Source organism: Nerophis lumbriciformis, linkage group LG24 (genome assembly GCF_033978685.3).
Source record: "Nerophis lumbriciformis linkage group LG24, RoL_Nlum_v2.1, whole genome shotgun sequence".
Lineage (NCBI taxonomy): Eukaryota > Metazoa > Chordata > Actinopteri > Syngnathiformes > Syngnathidae > Nerophis > Nerophis lumbriciformis.
The window spans coordinates 13653148-13672500 of NC_084571.2; the positions used below are offsets into that span (position 1 = coordinate 13653148).

The window sequence follows — 19353 nt, forward strand, 5'->3', positions numbered from 1 at the left end:
TTTTGCACAACCGAATCTGCACTTATAAACACACCGATTCAATGGCGCTGGGCGTTCAAGCTCCTCCGTTATTGCGCTCGCCATGACCACGCTGTGTGTGGACTGAACGTGCCAACAACTTTTTTTTTTTGTTTCATATATCAAACCGCGGATCAAACCTCCCCTCCCCGCCCCCACCCACACACACACACACACACACACACACATAGACCGCGCCTCTTTTCTTCTCTCCGGCTTGTAACAGAGGAAGATTCAGAAGAACGACACCGCGCAGCGCTTCTGTTTCTAGCCGATACTACATCAAAAGTAACGTAAAATAACGCAGTAACGCATCATGTAGTAACGGTAACTAAATTACTGAATAAAAAAAAATAACGCGTTAGATTACTAGTTACCGCCGAAACTAACGGCGTTACAGTAGTGAAGTGAAGTGAAGTGAATTACATTTATATAGCGCTTTTTCTCAAATGACTCAAAGCGCTTTACATAGTGAAACCCAAGATCTAAGTTACATTTAAACCAGTGTGGGTGGCACTGGGAGCAGGAGGGTAAAGTAGGATGGCGGGAGCGGGGATCGAACCTGCAACTCTCAAGTTGCTGGCACGGCCGCTCTACCAGCCGAGCTATACCGCCCCGGACTAACGCGTTACTTTGTAACGCGTTAGTCCCAACACTGTATATATATATATATATATATATATATATATATATATATATATATATATATATATATATATATATATATATATATATATATATATATATATATATATATATGAAATACTTGACTTGGTGAATTCTAGCTGTAAATATACTCCTCCCCTCTTAACCACGCCCCCCACCCCCCACACCCCCACCTCCCGAAATCGGAGGTCTCAAGGTTGGCAAGTATGCCTAACATGTTCACCAGCTGCATCAAAACATTGCGGACCGCAGATATGACGTCCGGACCTCTCGGCTCCTTATTGGCTCGCCGCCCAAGAAAGTTCGCTCCGATTGGTTGTCAAGACGTCGCTCCGCCTTCGAAGTCGCGTGCTATAGACGTCATCAAAATGCGGAAGTAGGTGTAGTTTTTTCTAGCTTCTATTAATATACACATTATCGATTTAAAACTACAATTCCCAGAAAATTCACGCTCGCAGACCGCAGTTACGCAACGACTCCTCGTTCGTCCCGTCGCAGCTTATCATCGTGTGTTTGCTAAAGTGGCTAGCCGCCGAGAAAGTGGGTGTAATGGACAGATGCGAACGCTAACATCAGCCGAATAACACACCTGTCAACACACCTTTCCTTGCAAGTGCAGCCATGTTCGGCAGGTCACGGAGCTGGGTTGGAGGACAGGGGAGGTCGAAAAATATCCATTCACTGGACCATTTAAAGTGAGTAGCTAGTAGCATGCTAACGTTAGCTAATACGATAACTGTAAAAATACATGGTTGACATACACGCGATACTATATTGTTTTTTTAATCATGTAACTGGCACCATAACTCATCCCCTTTAGGTGTCTCACATGTTTTGACGATCATCATGAGTTCTGATGAAATGCTTGTTGAAAACTAAATAATCCACACAAAGTACACAATTATTAATTACCTGTCACTAAATGTTGGACATGTTTACTTTTTTTTTTTTTTTTTTTTTTTAATCAATCCAACAAAATAATACACAATAATACCATACCAAACCCGGCCCAGCAACATTCAGAATAGCAATAAACAGAGGAATTGACAGGACACACAACCATGACACAAAACAATCCAAAAGTAGTCAAACAAAAATAAATAATATCAACAACAGTCTCAATATTAATAACACGTCCAACATAGCAGTGATAAGAAATCCCTCATTGACATTATCATTACAGCCATTTATTAAAAAAAAAAAAAAAATTTTTTTTAAATGAGTAGTGGCCCACACTTGCATCACATCCCATAAGCTTGACAACACATTGTGTCCAATATTTTCCACAACGATAAGATAAGTCATATTTTAGGTGCATTCAATAGTTAAAACATTTTTTAATAATAGATTCCATATTCCAATATATGACTCATTATTATCTAAACTAAATGCAGTTTTTTCTACTGATATAATTTCCATAGCTTGTGTCAGTATGAGTTGGACTAGCAACATCTATCCATTTTTTTGATATTGCCCTTTTTGTTATGATGTATATTGAAATAAATGCATTTTTACTCTTTGATGACATGTTACTAAATGGATGCAGATCACCAAGAATACAGGTTTGCAGTGTCATTGGGATGTTTATATATAGGAATGTGATTGCTTCTTTTGTTGTTTTCAACCATAACTCATTTATTCTCTGACATTCCCACAATAAATGAACAAATATTCCCTCAGCTGCCCGACACTTCATACATAATTTGCTATCTACTACACCAATTTTAAACAGCTGAGAAGATGTAAAATGCAATCTATTCAAGATCTTAAATTGACACCGCTTATCTTTAATGCTTCTAAAGGGCTTACTGGCATTTGTCCAGTTTACAATTGTGCTTTTGTTGCTGGTTGAAGTGTCAGATTTGGTCAAATACATTTATTTTCATCATTGGAAATTGAAAAACAATATAAACGACTGGTTTATTTGAATTTCATTTTTAAAAACAAAAAGGAGAAAATGGTTTATTGGATGTCAAAGAACAATACCTACATGTACATCTGAAAACAGTTTCATACAACAAACATTTACATCCCAAATAAACAGAAACGGATCAAAACGGATGTGTTTTTATATTTTGACACCGGAAGTTTTGATTTTCAAAGTAAAAGTGTAGCCCTGCACAAAGTATTTTAAACATGGCACAATGACGACTGACGTCTAGAGAAATCTATACGCACATATCGCACAAAAGTGGAGGAAAACACAACACTATAGTACACAATTTTTTCTGGAAGGCCAGTCCTGTCTTTATAGTCACCACTTCCGATTTCTCCCGTCTTGGTCGTTTTTTTCAGTTTCTTTCCAGAGATTTCTGTAGATGTCAGTCATCGTTGTGCCATGTCTAAAATAATTTCTGTTGAGGACTCCAAAGACATTTTAGCCAGAGTCACAACAGGCACACGGGTACCATAGTATGTATCCCCGCTTTTACTTTGAGAATAAAAAATGTTTCAGTCTGTTTTTCCGTTTCTGTTCAAAATTGTTGTTTTATGAACTATATAATGAAAATCCAACCATTTTTTAAATGTAGTTATTGCTCTTTGACACCAAAAACAGAAGATAGCTTAGTTTTCAATTGTCTTTTTTTTTTTTGTATTTTTAAAAAAAATGAAAAGACCCACAAGGCCCTGAAGATTTTGCCCTAACCTTTTTGTTTTTCGGTCTTCCTTCATGTCACCTCTAGGTACATGTACCACGTCCTGACCAAGAACACCACCGTGACAGACAACAACCGCAACCTCCTGGTGGAGACCATCCGCTCCATCACAGAGATCCTCATCTGGGGGGACCAGAATGACAGCTCTGTGTTTGAGTAGGTGCACATCAAACAATCAATCAAACTGACAATGACTATGTTTACACTGCAAGCCAAAGTGGACTTAATCTGATTTTTTTGCAGCTGACTGTTTAGTTTACAAGTAAAATGTAATCTTTATCAGACTCCAGGAAGTTGCTACTACTACAGACAGTGTATGTACTGTAGTTGTACTAACACACATGATGTGCTGCATGTATCATGACCAATATAAAGTATGACTCACTCGATGGACAGTTGTCTGTTTGGTTCAGCTGGCTGGAGACGTTTTTTCCGTTTTAGTTGTGTAAGCAATCCATTTATGTAGTTCATCTTGAGTACATTCAGCTTCAAAAAGATAAGATTGTGAATCTTGATTTGTCCAAAAATAGTCGTCTTTGTTTTTCGTTACAAAGTCTGCCATGATTAGAACACACACTCGCGCTTGTTTCCGGAAGTAGGAACACACATTTGTTGCCAGAAGTCGGAAGTGCGTTGCTATGGAAATGGAAATAGTTCTAGCAATAGCAATGATTAAAATGATCAAAATACGGTAAATATTGTACATACTACATATTGTTATGAAGGTGTCAGTTACTACATTATGTATATACTTGCAGTGTGTATATTGTACATATTACATATTGTTATGAAGGTGTCTGTTACTACATTATATATATTTAGTGTGTATATTGTACATATTATATATTGTTATGAAGGTGTCTGTTACTACATTATATATACCAGTATATATACTTGCAGTGTGTATATTGTACATATTACATATTTTTATGAAGGTGTCAGTTACTACATTATATATATACTTGCAGTGTGTAAATAAAACATATTACATATTGTTATGAAGGTGTCTATGACTACATCATATATATTCTTGCAGTGTGTATATTGTACATATTACATATTGTTATGGAGGTGTCTGTTACTACATTATATATATACTTACAGTGTGTATATTGTACATATTACATATTGTTTTGAAGGTGTCTGTTACTACATTATATATATATACTTGCAGTGTGTATATTGTGCAAATTACGTATTGTTATGAAGATGTCTGTTACTACATTATTTATATATATACTTGCAGTGTGTATATTGTACATATTACATATTGTTATGACGGTGTCTGTTACTACAATATATATATACTTAGTGTGTATATTGTACATATTACATATTGTTATGAAGGTGTATGTTACTACATTATATATACATATATATATATATATATATATATATATATATATATATATATATATATAAATACTTGCAGTGTATATATTGTACATATTACATATTGTTATGAAGGTGTCTGTTACTACATTATATATATATATATATTAAGGCTGCAGCTAACGATTATTTTTCTATCGAATAATCTATAGATTATTTTTTCGATTAATCGGTTAATCTATAGATTTTTTTTTTCGATTAATCTATAGATTATTTTTCCTTTTACCGATTATTATTTTTATTTAAAATGAAGATGAAAAAATAAATGTAGGCCAGTTTTTTCAAAAGGCATGACTTTTATTTACAAAAAAAAAAGTATTGCCACTCAGTCAACATTGACAACAACATGACAAAATATTCTGTAACAATGTAAACATTTAAAACTTTTAACATTTAACAAAATTAAAAGTAGCTTATTTGCTTTTTAATGTGCAAATATAAAAGTAAACATCCAGTGCAAATCTTAATATTCTGCAATAGTATAAGCATTTCTAAAGTAAAAGTATTGCTTATTTTGCTTTAAAATGTGCAAAAATAAAGATAAACATCCAATACAAAAAAGTGCAAAACGAAATATTCTGTAACAGTGTAAACATTTCAACAAAAGTAAAAGTATTGCTTATTTTGCTTAATAACACAACAATGATAGTATGATTAAAGTGAAAGTTAATTGTTGGTTTGTACATAGTATATGTAACTGTTAATGTTGTAAAAGGTATTTGCACAACTAATTAACGTTAGCGTTAAAGAGGAGCGCGTCTTTGTAAACACTGAACAGGCACGCCAAACGCGCCTCTCAGAGCGAAACAGTGTTTTAGTTTATGAATTTACAACGCAGATACAAATGACACATTCACGATTTTGTGTAATGATGACAACGTATACTCACGCGGACGATTGACTAGTTGATGGTGATGGCAAGAACGCTGTCGGGTGTTTTCTTTTCAAATGTTCGTTCATAGCCGTTGTGCTGCTATGATAGGCCATTTCCGCTCGACACAGTGTGCATACAACAACTGTCAAGTGTTTTGGTTTTTTCACTGTGCTTATCCCACACTTGAAGTGATGTACCAATGCTGAATGTGGCTTCTGGATTTCACTCAAAAGACCAGACCGTAGTTACCTTTTTCTTTTATTTTCCTTTAGTTTGCAACAGTTTTTCCAACGAAGAAACAGCTTCTTTTTTCTTCTTTAGTCTTTTTAGCAGTCTTTAGCAGTGTTAGTAGACTTTAGTTTCTTTAGCTGTCATTAGCTGTCTTTAAGCCTTTAGTAGCCTTTAAATGGGTTGTACTTGTATAGCGCGTTTCTACCTTCAAGGTACTCAAAGCGCTTTGACACTACTTCCACATTTACCCATTCACACACACATTCACACACTGATGGAGGGAGCTGCCATGCAAGGCGCTAACCAGCAGCCATCAGGAGCAAGGGTGAAGTGTCTTGCTCAGGACACAACGGACATGACGAGGTTGGTACTAGGTGGGGATTGAACCAGGGACCCTCGGGTCGCGCACGCCGTCCTGGTTCTTTAGCTTCTTTAGTAGGTGAAAAACCTTTAAGGACAAACCACCACAAGATTAACATGCTGTAAAAAATCAATCAATTATCAATCCCATAATTTACAAATATTAATTAGGCTATCAAACTCTTAACCATTAATCAAGTGCAAGAAAATGGACACGTCTTTTCCCTTTAAGTTAAAACAGATTTTAAATAAATTGTCTCAACATAAATGCACCAAGATACATATAAAATACATTTAAACCCAGAAACACAATAGATAAATGCAACAGAAAACCCAATATGCAAATACATAAATACCTAACCAATTAACCACCTATTTAGATACATATTTAAAATCCATATTCAATATAAATATATTATTAATTTAGCAGTGAAACACTCAATCTTAAACGCTGTCTACTGGTAGAAAAATGCCCCTTTTTCTATGCCTTCACCAGCAGCCAATGGTCCAACACAGTTAAATCCAACACTTTAAATTGAGCGACTTCACCCTCCTGATGAAGCAAACTGCTCCAACATTTATCAAACTAAGCAAAGAATATCAACACTAAACAACAGTTACATAACACACTGCCCCCCCCCCCCCCCCCCCTGCCCCCCAATCTCACCAGCGCAACAGGTGCGCCACACCCACGAAGAGAAATATTAAATCTTACATACTTTTGGCACAACTCTGGGTTATCTGTAATGAACAAAACCTTTTTCCACTCTGCGCTGGCGTCTTTTGTACTCCTTGATTTGACAAAGCTGTCTAATTACTGGGCTCGCGCACCAGCAGATGAGACGGGAGTGCGCCGCGTTATACCTGCGCGTGAACGTAAACTGATCGGCTCTGATTTTATAAGCCGACTGGCCGAAATAATGCCGAATTATATACATTTCTTGGGGTTGCCTAGGTGAATAGGGATGCGGATGTGCTCTAAGATAAAATATAATTTTATTAAGTGGGGTTTGGCTGGTTGCTCAGCAGCCACGGTTGCGAGCTCGCGCGTCAGCTGACGAGACAGCTGTTCACCGCTACAACATTATTAGGCCGTTTATTGAAATACTCCCACACTTTTGACGACTTTTGGCGTGCTTTTTTTCCCTCGCTCGCACCACTCGCATCATCTGCTTTGCGCTCCGCCATGACGGCAGTGTGACGTAAATATGCGACGCGTCGAAGCATAAAAACGGCGTCGACGTATTTACGTAACCGATGACGTCGACTACGTCGACGCGTCGTTTCAGCCTTAATATATATATATATATATATATATATATATATATATATATATATATATATATATATATATATATACAAACCCCGTTTTCATATGAGTTGGGAATTGTGTTAGATGTAAATATAAACGGAATACAATGATTTGCAAATCCTTTTCAACCCATATTCAATTGAATGCACTACAAAAACAAGATATTTGATGTTCAAACTCATAAACTTAATTTTTTTTTTTTGCAAATAATAATTAACTTAGAATTTCATGGCTGCAACACGTGCCAAAGTAGTTGGGAAAGGGCATGTTCACCACTGTGTTACGTCACCTTTTCTTTTAACAACACTCAATAAACGATTGGGAACTGAGGAAACTAATTGTTGAAGCTTTGAAAGTGGAATTCTTTCCCATTCTTGTTTTATGTAGAGCTTCAGTTGTTCAACAGTCCGGGGTCTCCACTGTCGTATTTTACGCTTCATAATGCGCCACACATTTCCGATGGGAGACAGGTCTGGACTGTAGGCGGGCCAGGAAAGTACCCGCACTCTTTTTTTTTTTTACGAAGCCACGCTGTTGAAACACATGCTGAATGTAGCTTGGCATTGTCTTGCTGAAATAAGCAGGGGCGTCCATGAAAAAGACGGCGCTTAGATGGCAGCATATGTTGTTCCAAAACCTGTATGTACCTTTCAGCATTAATGGTGCCTTCACAGATGTGTAAGTTACCCATGCCTTGGACACCAATGCACCCCCATACCATCACAGATGCTGGCTTTTGAACTTTGCGTCGATAACAGTCTGGATGGTTCGCTTCCCCTTTGGTCCGGATGACACAATGTCGAATATTTCCAAAAACAATTTGAAATGTGGACTCATCAGACCACAGAACACTTTTCCACTTTGCATGAATCCATCTTAGATTATCTCGGGCCCAGAGAAGCCGGCGGCGTTTCTGAATGTTGTTGATAAATGGCTTTCGCTTTGCATAGTAGAGCTTTAACTTGCACTTACAGATGTAGCGACAAACTGTATTTAGTGACAGTGGTTTTCTGAAGTGTTCCTGAGCCCATGTGGTAATATCCTTTAGAGATTGATGTCGGTTTTTGATACAGTGCCGTCTGAGGGATCGAAGGTCACGGTCATTCAATGTTGGTTTCCGGCCATGCCGCTTACGTGGAGTGATTTCTCCAGATTCTCTGAACCTTTTGATGATATTATGGACCGTAGATGTTGAAATCCCTACATTTCTTGCAATTGCACTTTGAGAAACGTTGTTCTTAAACTGTTTGACTATTTGCTCACGCAGTTGTGGACAAAGGGGTGTACCTCGCCCCATCCTTTCTTGTGAAAGACTGAGCATTTTTTGGGAAGCTGTTTTTATACCCAATCATGGCACCCACCTGTTCCCAATTAGCCTGCACATCTGTGGGATGTTCCAAATAAGTGTTTGATGAGCATTCCTCAACTTTATCAGTATTTATTGCCACCTTTCCCAACTTCTTTGTCACGTGTTGCTGGCATCAAATACTAAAGTTAATGATTATTTGCAAAAAAAAAAAAAGTTTATGACATATTCAACTGAATATGGGTTGAAAGTTATTTACAAATCATTGTATTCCGTTTACATTTACATCTAACACAATTTCCCAACTCATATGGAAACGGGGTTTGTACTTGCATGTACATATGACATATTGTTATGAAGGTGTCTGTTACTACATTATATATATACTTGCAGTGTGTATATAACACATATTACACACTCGTAATGATTGCGAACGATTGGCAGTATTAAAAAAAAAAAGTGCAGTTCCCCTTTAAAGAGCATAATTGTTCTTCTGTCTTCCCCACACTCATCCATTCACCAGTCAGGACACATTCAATGACTCTCCAACTGTGGGAAAATACAACTCTACACCTGGAGTTTTAAAAATACACGTCTGTTTATATAAAAACATGTTATGTACACAATGTCCTAGGCCGAAAAAAACGACCATGTTCATCAACATAATCATATATTAGATTTATATGTTATAGTCGTTACTTATTGTTATTCATTTATACTCATTATATAATGAACACTTTCAGTCCTAGTGGAACATGAGTTGCCCAGGAGGTATTGAATATTGAGTATTGTATCATCCGTTCATTTTTTTTTGTATTTGAAAGCCGCTTTTTCTATTGACCATCAACTTATGAATGTCATGCGTCCAGCTTCTTCCTGGAGAAAAACATGTTTGCCTTCTTCCTGAACATCCTGCGACAGAAGTCCGGCCGCTACGTGTGTGTTCAGCTTCTTCAGACCCTCAACATCCTCTTTGAGAACATAAGCCACGAGACTTCCCTATGTGAGTATTTGACTGGCAAATGTCTGTCTTCTCTGTCGTTTAACTCTTCAGCTTAGCTGTGACATTAACATTTTTATGTGCTGTTTTTATTACAGAGTTGTAGCCAAAAGTAAAATGAAATATAGGGCTGGGCGATAAAATGATATAGACACGCAAAAGATATCAATAAAAAATGTGAAAAAACAGAAGTATGGAAGCAAGGTTGGTTGCATGAACAAACTCGCTCTCTGGTAACCGAGCAAAGCAGGAAGTGATCACTGATAACAGCCAATCAGGCAAAAGTATCAACTGTCAGGTTTGGTTGATTCTTTGCATGGAGTGAGAAGAGAGTGTCAAAATGAAGAAATTGTGGATAAAAGAGGAAAAGTCACCTGGACAGTTTTTGGATGTTTTCAAAGGGACCGTAGTCAGACCAATGTGGTCTGTAAATGATGCGAGGCAAGACCACTGATACCACACCACCTTAGCTCACCCTTTAGAGCACAGCTGTAACTTCCTGCCACTAAACCTGCAGAAAATAGTTCTTCTCAGATTTCTTTGTTTACATTTTCACACTTTAATTTTCTTACATTTTATGAAGCATTTCTTACATATTCCTTAATTTTAAGAGCTTATTGTTCAGTGTTCAATGTGATTTCACTATTTTGTTGACATTGTTTGAGTATTTTCCATGCTTGTGTTTCTTTCTGCCTTGATAGCTGAGGGATTATAATCACTGGAAGGTTACATTGACCATAAAAATTATTAATGTAATTTAATATATTTTCTTCCTAGTCCTTTTTTTCCATAGATCATGAAAATATCAATATTTATCGATATCGACCGGTATAAAACATTTATATCGTGATACAGTTTCCAGCCATATTGCCCAGCCGTATAAAACATCTATAGTTATTCATATTTATTATGTTTTATTTTGTAGACATGTTACTAATATTTAAGACCAGTAATCCAATATTTATCGGAATAAATACAGATTCAGTCATGCCTTGGAGGTCCTAGCACACAAAGCTAACAATGCTAACTGCTATGCTAACAATTATTTTCCCCTTCATCTCTGCAGATTACCTCTTATCCAACAACCACGTGAACTCCATCATCGTCCACAAATTTGACTTTTCAGACGAGGAGGTCATGGCCTACTATATCTCCTTCCTCAAGACGCTCTCACTCAAACTCAACAATCACACCGTGCATTTCTTCTACAACGAGGTGAGGCCTTGCACCTTTACCTGCATTTGTAATTTCCTTGGCAAATTGGCTGAAACCTGTTTAGGAGAGTTGTGGGGCTGGGCAATATGGCTGAAAACAATCACAATATCAGTGTGTTATATCGGTCAATATTGATAATTACTGATATTTTCATTACCTAAGGAAAATGAGGAGCAGGAGAATAATATATTTCATTGTAAATGTAACCTTCCTCTGATTTATATTCTCTCAGCTATCAAGGCAGAAAGGAAATGTCAACACAAGCATGGAAAACACTCAATGTCAACAAAATAGTAAAATCACATTGAACACTTAACAATAAGCTCTTAATTCTTATTCAACTATGGAAATGAATTTTTGTTATGCAGTAATTATTTAAATTTTAGGATTGTATCGGTCGATTTTGATAATTATTGAAATTTTTTATGACCTATGGAAAATAAGGAGCAGAAGAAAAATATATCTTACTGTAAATGTAACCTTCCTCTGATTTATAATCCCTCAGCTATGAAGGCAGAAAAGAAATGTTAACACACGCATGGAAAACACTCAAACAATGTCAACAAAATAGTAAAATCACATTCAACACTTAACGATAATCTCTTAAAGTGAAGCTCTTAAAAATAAGGAATATGTAAGAAATGCTTCATAAAGTGTAAAAAAAATAGTGCAAAGTGTGAAAATGTAAATATAAAGAAACCTGAGAAGAACTATTTTATGCCGTTTTAGTGCCAGGAAATAACGTCTGTGTAACATTAATTTGCCCTGTTGTTTTTATTTAACTATGGAAATACATTTTTAAATATGCAGTAATTATTTACATTTTAGGATTATATCGTTCGATATTGATAATTATTTATATTTTAATGACCTATGGAAAAGAAGGAGCAGGAGAATAATATATATTTACTGTAAATGTAACCTTTGATTTATAATGCCCTCAGCTATCAAGGCAGGAAGGAAATGTCAACTCAAGCATGGAAAACACTCAAACAATGACAACAAAATAGTAAAATCACATTGAACACTTAACAATAAGCTCTTAAAAATAGGGAATATGTAAGAAATGCTTCATAAAGTGTAAGAAAATAGTGCAAAGTGTGAAAATGTAAACATAGAGAAACCTGAGAAGAACTATTTTCTGCAGGTTTAGTGGCAGGAAGTTACAGCTGTGCTCTAAAGGGTGAGTGCAGCTAAGAGGGTGTGGTATTAGCGGTTTAGGTGGGGACATGCGCCTTGCATCATAGTCAGACCACATTGGTCTGACTATGGTCCTTTTGAAAAAAATCAAAAAACTGTCCAGATTGACTTTTAGTTTTTTATCCACAATTTCTTCATTTTAACTTTCTCTTTCTCTTTCAAAATATCTATCAAACTTGATCGTTGATAGTGTTACCTGATTTGCTGTTAGCGTGTCACGCCCACTGATCAGTGATCACTTCCTGCGTTGTTCGGTTACCAGAGAGCGAGTGCCTTTGTTCATGCAACCAACCTTGCTTCCATAACTCCGCTTTATCTCGACGAAGAAGAAAAAAGTTATCTAACTTTTTATCGAGCACATTTTTGATTGATATCGATTACGTGCCTAACACGACATACAGGTAAAAGCCAGTAAATTAGAATATTTTGAAAAACTTGATTTATTTCAGTAATTGCATTCAAAAGGTGTAACTTGTACATTATATTTATTCATTGCACACAGACTGATGCATTCAAATGTTTATTTCATTTAATTTTGATGATTTGAAGTGGCAACAAATGAAAATCCAAAATTCCGTGTGTCACAAAATTAGAATATTACTTAAGGCTAATACAAAAAAGGGATTTTTAGAAATGTTGGCCAACTGAAAAGTATGAAAATGAAAAATATGAGCATGTACAATACTCAATACTTGGTTGGAGCTCCTTTTGCCTCAATTACTGCGTTAATGCGGCGTGGCATGGAGTCGATGAGTTTCTGGCACTGCTCAGGTGTTATGAGAGCCCAGGTTGCTCTGATAGTGGCCTTCAACTCTTCTGCGTTTTTGGGTCTGGCATTCTGCATCTTCCTTTTCACAATACCCCACAGATTTTCTATAGGGCTAAGGTCAGGGGAGTTGGCGGGCCAATTTAGAACAGAAATACCATGGTCCGTAAACCAGGCACGGGTAGATTTTGCGCTGTGTGCAGGCGCCAAGTCCTGTTGGAACTTGAAATCTCCATCTCCATAGAGCAGGTCAGCAGCAGGAAGCATGAAGTGCTCTAAAACTTGCTGGTAGACGGCTGCGTTGACCCTGGATCTCAGGAAACAGAGTGGACCGACACCAGCAGATGACATGGCACCCCAAACCATCACCCAACCATGCAAATTTTGCATTTCCTTTGGAAATCGAGGTCCCAGAGTCTGGAGGAAGACAGGAGAGGCACAGGATCCACGTTGCCTGAAGTCTAGTGTAAAGTTTCCACCATCAGTGATGGTTTGGGGTGCCATGTCATCTGCTGGTGTCGGTCCACTCTGTTTCCTGAGATCCAGGGTCAACGCAGCCGTCTACCAGCAAGTTTTAGAGCACTTCATGCTTCCTGCTGCTGACCTGCTCTATGGAGATGGAGATTTCAAGTTCCAACAGGACTTGGCGCCTGCACACAGCGCAAAATCTACCCGTGCCTGGTTTACGGACCATGGTATTTCTGTTCTAAATTGGCCCGCCAACTCCCCTGACCTTAGCTCCATAGAAAATCTGTGGGGTATTGTGAAAAGGAAGATGCAGAATGCCAGACCCAAAAACGCAGAAGAGTTGAAGGCCACTATCAGAGCAACCTGGGCTCTCATAACACCTGAGCAGTGCCAGAAATTCTTCGACTCCATGCCACGCCGCATTAACGCAGTAATTGAGGCAAAAGGAGCTCCAACCAAGTATTGAGTATTGTACATGCTCATATTTTTCATTTTCATACTTTTCAGTTGGCCAACATTTCTAAAAATCCCTTTTTTGTATTAGCCTTAAGTAATGTTCTAATTTTGTGACACACGGAATTTTGGATTTTCATTTGTTGCCACTTCAAATCATCAAAATTAAATGAAATAAACATTTGAATGCATCAGTCTGTGTGCAATGAATAAATATAATGTACAAGTTACACCTTTTGAATGCAATTACTGAAATAAATCAAGTTTTTCAAAATATTCTAATTTACTGGCTTTTACCTGTATATTGATATAGTTTTATCGCCCAGCCCTATAAGTAGGTGAAGCTATGTTGCAGTCATAATCATTTCATAAGAAGGAGTGTGACAGGATGAATGCTATTGAATATGTTTGTAAGCCAGGAGTCCTGTCTACTTGACCGCTGTTCCCCTCAGCAGTCCCTGCAGTTGCCTGTGTGTACAGGGGAAAGTTATTGGCGTACTGTCAATGGAAGCAGTAACGTGAACATCTGAGAACACTTCTCCTGTATCTGGGTCAGGACTCATTTGCTGTGACTTCCCTTGTGACTTACTGGGACCTGACTGGAGGTCACACCCAATGAGTGTCTGTCACAGACAGAGAAATAAGGAAGAACAGTTAAAAATGTGACATGACATTCCTATATCATCTTATACATGTGTCATTGTGGAACAACACATAGAGATGACACAAAATGGAGTGAGGTTCCCAACACTGTCATGGTAGCTCAGGAGCATTTATACTCGTATTTCCAAACAGAAATCAATTATCAACCCTATTTTGTTGTATTGAAGCTGTAGAGATTTAGCTTCGAGAAATTCTTATCATTCCAGTTCTTCTACTTTTTAAAAATTGATGTTATATATATGTATATGTATATTCATATGTATATATGTATGTACTGTATATATATATATATATATATATATATATATATATATATATATATATATATATACAGTATATATATGTATATGTATGCGGTGTTTCCCCCAGAAAATGTGTTAGTTAAGGTGGTGACTCTTCAGGGGGAGGGGACCGGGGAAGGGGGTGGGTGGGTGTAAGGATTGGTGTAACTCGGCCTATCGCCATCACGTCTCCACCTCGTCGCTGCTACCACAGCCTGGGGGGGATAATAGACTACAGACTGCGGTGAAGTAGGCCGGCTTCGTCGCGTGAGGAAGCCTACAACTTTTGGTTGTGTTTTCCGCTCCATTTGCTGAATAGCGATATATGATATATATCTCGATATTTTTTCCGTTAAGTAAAAACAAAACAGTCCTAGTTACCTGAGATACTAAAATAATGACTTACAAAGTCAAATTAATGACTTACTGTAAGTAAGCGTTTGCAATAAGCATTTGAAAAAAGAGTTAAAAGTGGGGCCACATGCTGACATATGCTCAACTCATCATGCTTAATTTATTACAGCATTTAGGAAGCCCGTAGATGATTTTTATTATGTAAATGTTATATTTTTGTCAACATGTAATAGCAGGGACCCTGCCATTCAAAACTAGGCTGCTACATTACTAATTATTAATGTACCTATAGCTGAAAAAATAGTACAATAGCAATAGGAGAGACTATTCATCCCTGAACACCATGGAGTTTATGTAGGCTTTATGATGCAGTTACATTATTATATCAACTATCAGAGACATAAACTCTTCATTTTTAACATAATGTCCTTTTTTGCTGCTTCAACACAGAAAAAGGTAAAGTGAAATAACTTAGTTGTTAACTGTAGGTCAATAATGCTTGTCTTTCTCTCAGACAGACAGGGCTTTGCTGTCCGTAACACACACACACACGCACGCACACACACCGCACTGTGAGCTAACGTTACGCTAAAAGCTAATTAGCCCTCACCTCAAGGACTGCGAGCGAGCTGAGCTGCCGCTTATGTTTCTAGAACGTCAACGGGCTCATAGTGATGTTACTAGTAGTTGACTTGGAAGTAGGGCTGGGCGATATGGCCTTTTTTTAATATCTTGATATTTTTAGGCCATATCGCGATATACGATATATATCTCGATATTTTGCCTTAGCCTTGAATGAACACTTGATGCATACAATCACAGCAGTATGATGATTCTATGTGTCTACATTAAAACATTCTTGTTCATACTGCATTAATATATGCTAATTTTAAACTTTCATGCAGAGAGGGAAATCACAACTAAGTCAATTTACCAAAACTGTATTTATTAAACAGTTATTAAGCAGTGGCACAAACATTCATGTCATTTCTAAAACAGAAAGTGCAAGATTGTCAGAGACATTTTAAAACAAGTTATTAGTGCACTTTTGTGCATGGCGTCACTAAGATGATGTATCAAAACAACACTAAATTAAAGTGCACTTTTTGTACAGAACGCCACTACAATAGTTTAAAACATGATGTCACACAAGATATTTCAATACGTATCACATAAAAATGAGCTGCATATCAAATAGTATATGTCCTACGGCAGTGATCCTCAACAGGCGGACCGCGGTCCATGTCCGGACCCAGCGACGTGTCCGTCCGGACCCAGCACGAATTATAGTAAAAAAATAATAATTTTTTTATTTTATTTATTATTATAATTATAATTATTATAAAAAAATATAATCATTGTATCTATCTTTGAGTTATCGCTAGCGCAAGTCAACGTTCTTTGTTGTTTTTAGTCAAATATCTCCAGGTTTCGTTTACACTTCTCCGTGTCTCACTCACTCCGTCTCTCTCTCTCTCTCTCTCTCTCCCTCTCAGAGAGAGAAAGAGAGAGAGACGGAGTGAGAGCGAGAGAACGCCACTCTGATTGGCTGATTCCGGGGTATGGGTTGTCCTCTCTATCACAACGACGCGCTGATAGGCTGTTACCACCTGGGTCATACACATGTGCTCAGTGCATGGAACCTTTTGCTGCAGGCACACAGTTGTCTCGTATCGCTACTTCGCTAACTGTTCACTCGTCAGTCACTGAATGTGAATCAAATCACAATGGCATGCTCCATGTTGGCTCAGGGTGGTAAAAGAAAGGTGGACAGGGAAAACCGACGTTTCAAGGAAGAATGGACAGAGCAATATGTTTTCATCCTACCTACTGCAAGTACCAGACCAATGTGTCTAATATGCAACAGTACTGTTGCTCTGGTGAAAAGTGACAATCTGAAACGTCACTATCTGAAAGAGCACCGCGAATTTGAAGAGACATTTCCTCATGATTCAGAGCTAAGAAAAAAATAAATCACGAGGCTGAAAAAGTCATATGAAACATCAAGCAAGATTTTTGTTAAATCTATGACACAACAACTAGCAACATGGGTTTTGAGTAAACACAAGAAGCCATTCTGTGATGCAGAAATAATTAAATAATGCTTGACTGAAGTGATGGGTGCCATGTTTTAAGGCAAAGAAAAGGAGGAAATGACAGCTAAAATAAATCAAATCCCACTCTCTGATGCCACAGCTACCAGACGTACTGAAATACTGGCTGGTGATTTGTCCAAGCAGCTTTGTGATGGAAAACAAAATGCAGAGTGCATATCCCTAGCAGTGGATGAGTCCACTGACACCACTGACAAAATGCTCAGTTGTTGGTGTTTGTGAGGTATTATGATGAGGAAAAGGGGGAGTTTATTGAAGATGTTTTGAGCTTGGCAAACCTCAGTGGACAAACAAGGGGAGAATACATCTATAAAGCAATGTCAGAAATGCTGAATGAAAAAGGGATAGATCTGAAGAAAGTTGTGTCCATTGCTACTGATGGAGCTCCAGCCATGTTGGGGAGAGAGAAGGGACTGGTTCCGCGTCTGAGAGACCACCACCCTGGCCTGATATCTTATCACTGCATAATCCACCAATCTGTCCTTTGTGCAAATCTTTGAGAAGTGTACTCTGAAATCATGAGTACACTTCTCATGATTTCAGAGAAGTGTACTTCATGACACTGGCCTGGATTTATTCAGTGGCAATGGTCATCAAATGTTTTGTGCCAAAGTTCAAAGTCTTGGTTTGAACCCCAAGAGCCCAATTTTCCCATTGAGCAGCTGTGTTTTACACAATGGGGATGTACTGTACCATAGTTATATTTGCACATGAATGAGATCTGTTGAGGTCATGTGTTTACCAGGGATAGGAGGGTTGTGTTTAAAAGTATTTATTTTTCATTAAAACTGAAAGTTTTATTTAAGTTCTTATTTATTTTTGTTTCAAAGAAAATATTTCATGTATTTTATTGGATATTTATTTTATTTTTGTTAATTTTAAGAAAATGTTAAACTACCGTATTTTCCGCACCATAAGGCGCCCTGGGTTATAAGCCGCGCCTTCAATGAACGGCATATTTCAAAACTTTGTCCACCTATAAGCCGCCCCGTGTTGTAAGCCGCATCTAACTGCGCTAAAGGAATGTCAAAAAACAGTCAGATAGGTCAGTCAAACTTTAATAATATATTAAAAACCAGCGTTCTAACAACTCTGTTCACTCCCAAAATGTACGCAAATGTGCAATCACAAACATACGTATATCAACATGGACAGAGCTGCGTGAAAAAAGCCACCCGGCCTCTTCGCGTAAACTTAAACTTACCTTAACCACTCGCTCATCTTTTCTTCATCCATCCCTTCGAGTTAGCTTTTATGATGACGCCGGCTGGAAAGGTCTCTTTTGGCAAGGTCTTCCTTTTGAATATCACCATGGGTGGAAGTTTCTGGCCATTAGCATGGCAAGCTAGAACCACAGTGAAGGATGACTTCTCATTCCCTGTGGTGCGAATATTCACCGTACGTGCTCCCGTTGTATCCACAGTGCGGTTCACAGGAATATCAGTTGCTGTGAAATAGTAATCCGTGTGCGGATGGAGAGATTGCGTCTTTTCATGAACCGGATACCTGTCGCTTAGTAGGAGCCATTTTGTGGTCTTTACAGATGTAAACACACAAAGGAAATGAAACGTACGGTGATATCCGCGCGCTTTTTCTTCTTCTACGCGGGCGGGTGGTTGCTTACAGTAGAAGAAGAAGCACTTCTTGTTCTATGGGGGCGGGTGCTTACCTTGGCGGTTGCTTGCGTAGAAGAAGAAGCGCTTCCTGTTCTACCAGGAAAAAAGATGGCGGCTGTTTACCGAAGTTGCGAGACCGAAACTTTATGAAAATGAATCTTAATATTTATCCATATATAAAGCGCACCGGGTTATAAGGCGCACTGTCAGCTTTTGAGAAAATTTGTGGTTTTTAGGTGCGCCTTATAGTGCGGAAAATACGGTACTACCTACCTCCTGCTACTATATGTAACCGGTGGTCTTTTCCTCTCTGCGTTGTGTGGCTTTTGTGAAAAACGACCGACACCATGGATTGCTCAGCTGCACTTTACTGATAAAACAGAACACAATTGTTGTCAATAAGTTTT

General features: G+C 37.8%; 1 protein-coding gene across 2 annotated transcripts in view; it reads left to right on the forward strand.

The window, feature by feature from the left end:
- The first annotated feature begins 1159 nt into the window (after positions 1 to 1159).
- clec16a (C-type lectin domain containing 16A) overlaps positions 1160 to 19353 on the forward strand; it is a 138613-nt gene continuing 120419 nt past the window's right edge. For both annotated transcript variants that reach the window (XM_061981606.1, XM_061981607.1), the window contains exons 1-4: positions 1160 to 1379; positions 3369 to 3497; positions 9686 to 9819; positions 10883 to 11031. In XM_061981606.1, coding sequence (XP_061837590.1) covers positions 1306 to 1379; positions 3369 to 3497; positions 9686 to 9819; positions 10883 to 11031 — 486 coding nt within the window. In that variant the 5' untranslated portion in view covers positions 1160 to 1305. The remainder of the gene's footprint in view (positions 1380 to 3368; positions 3498 to 9685; positions 9820 to 10882; positions 11032 to 19353) is intronic.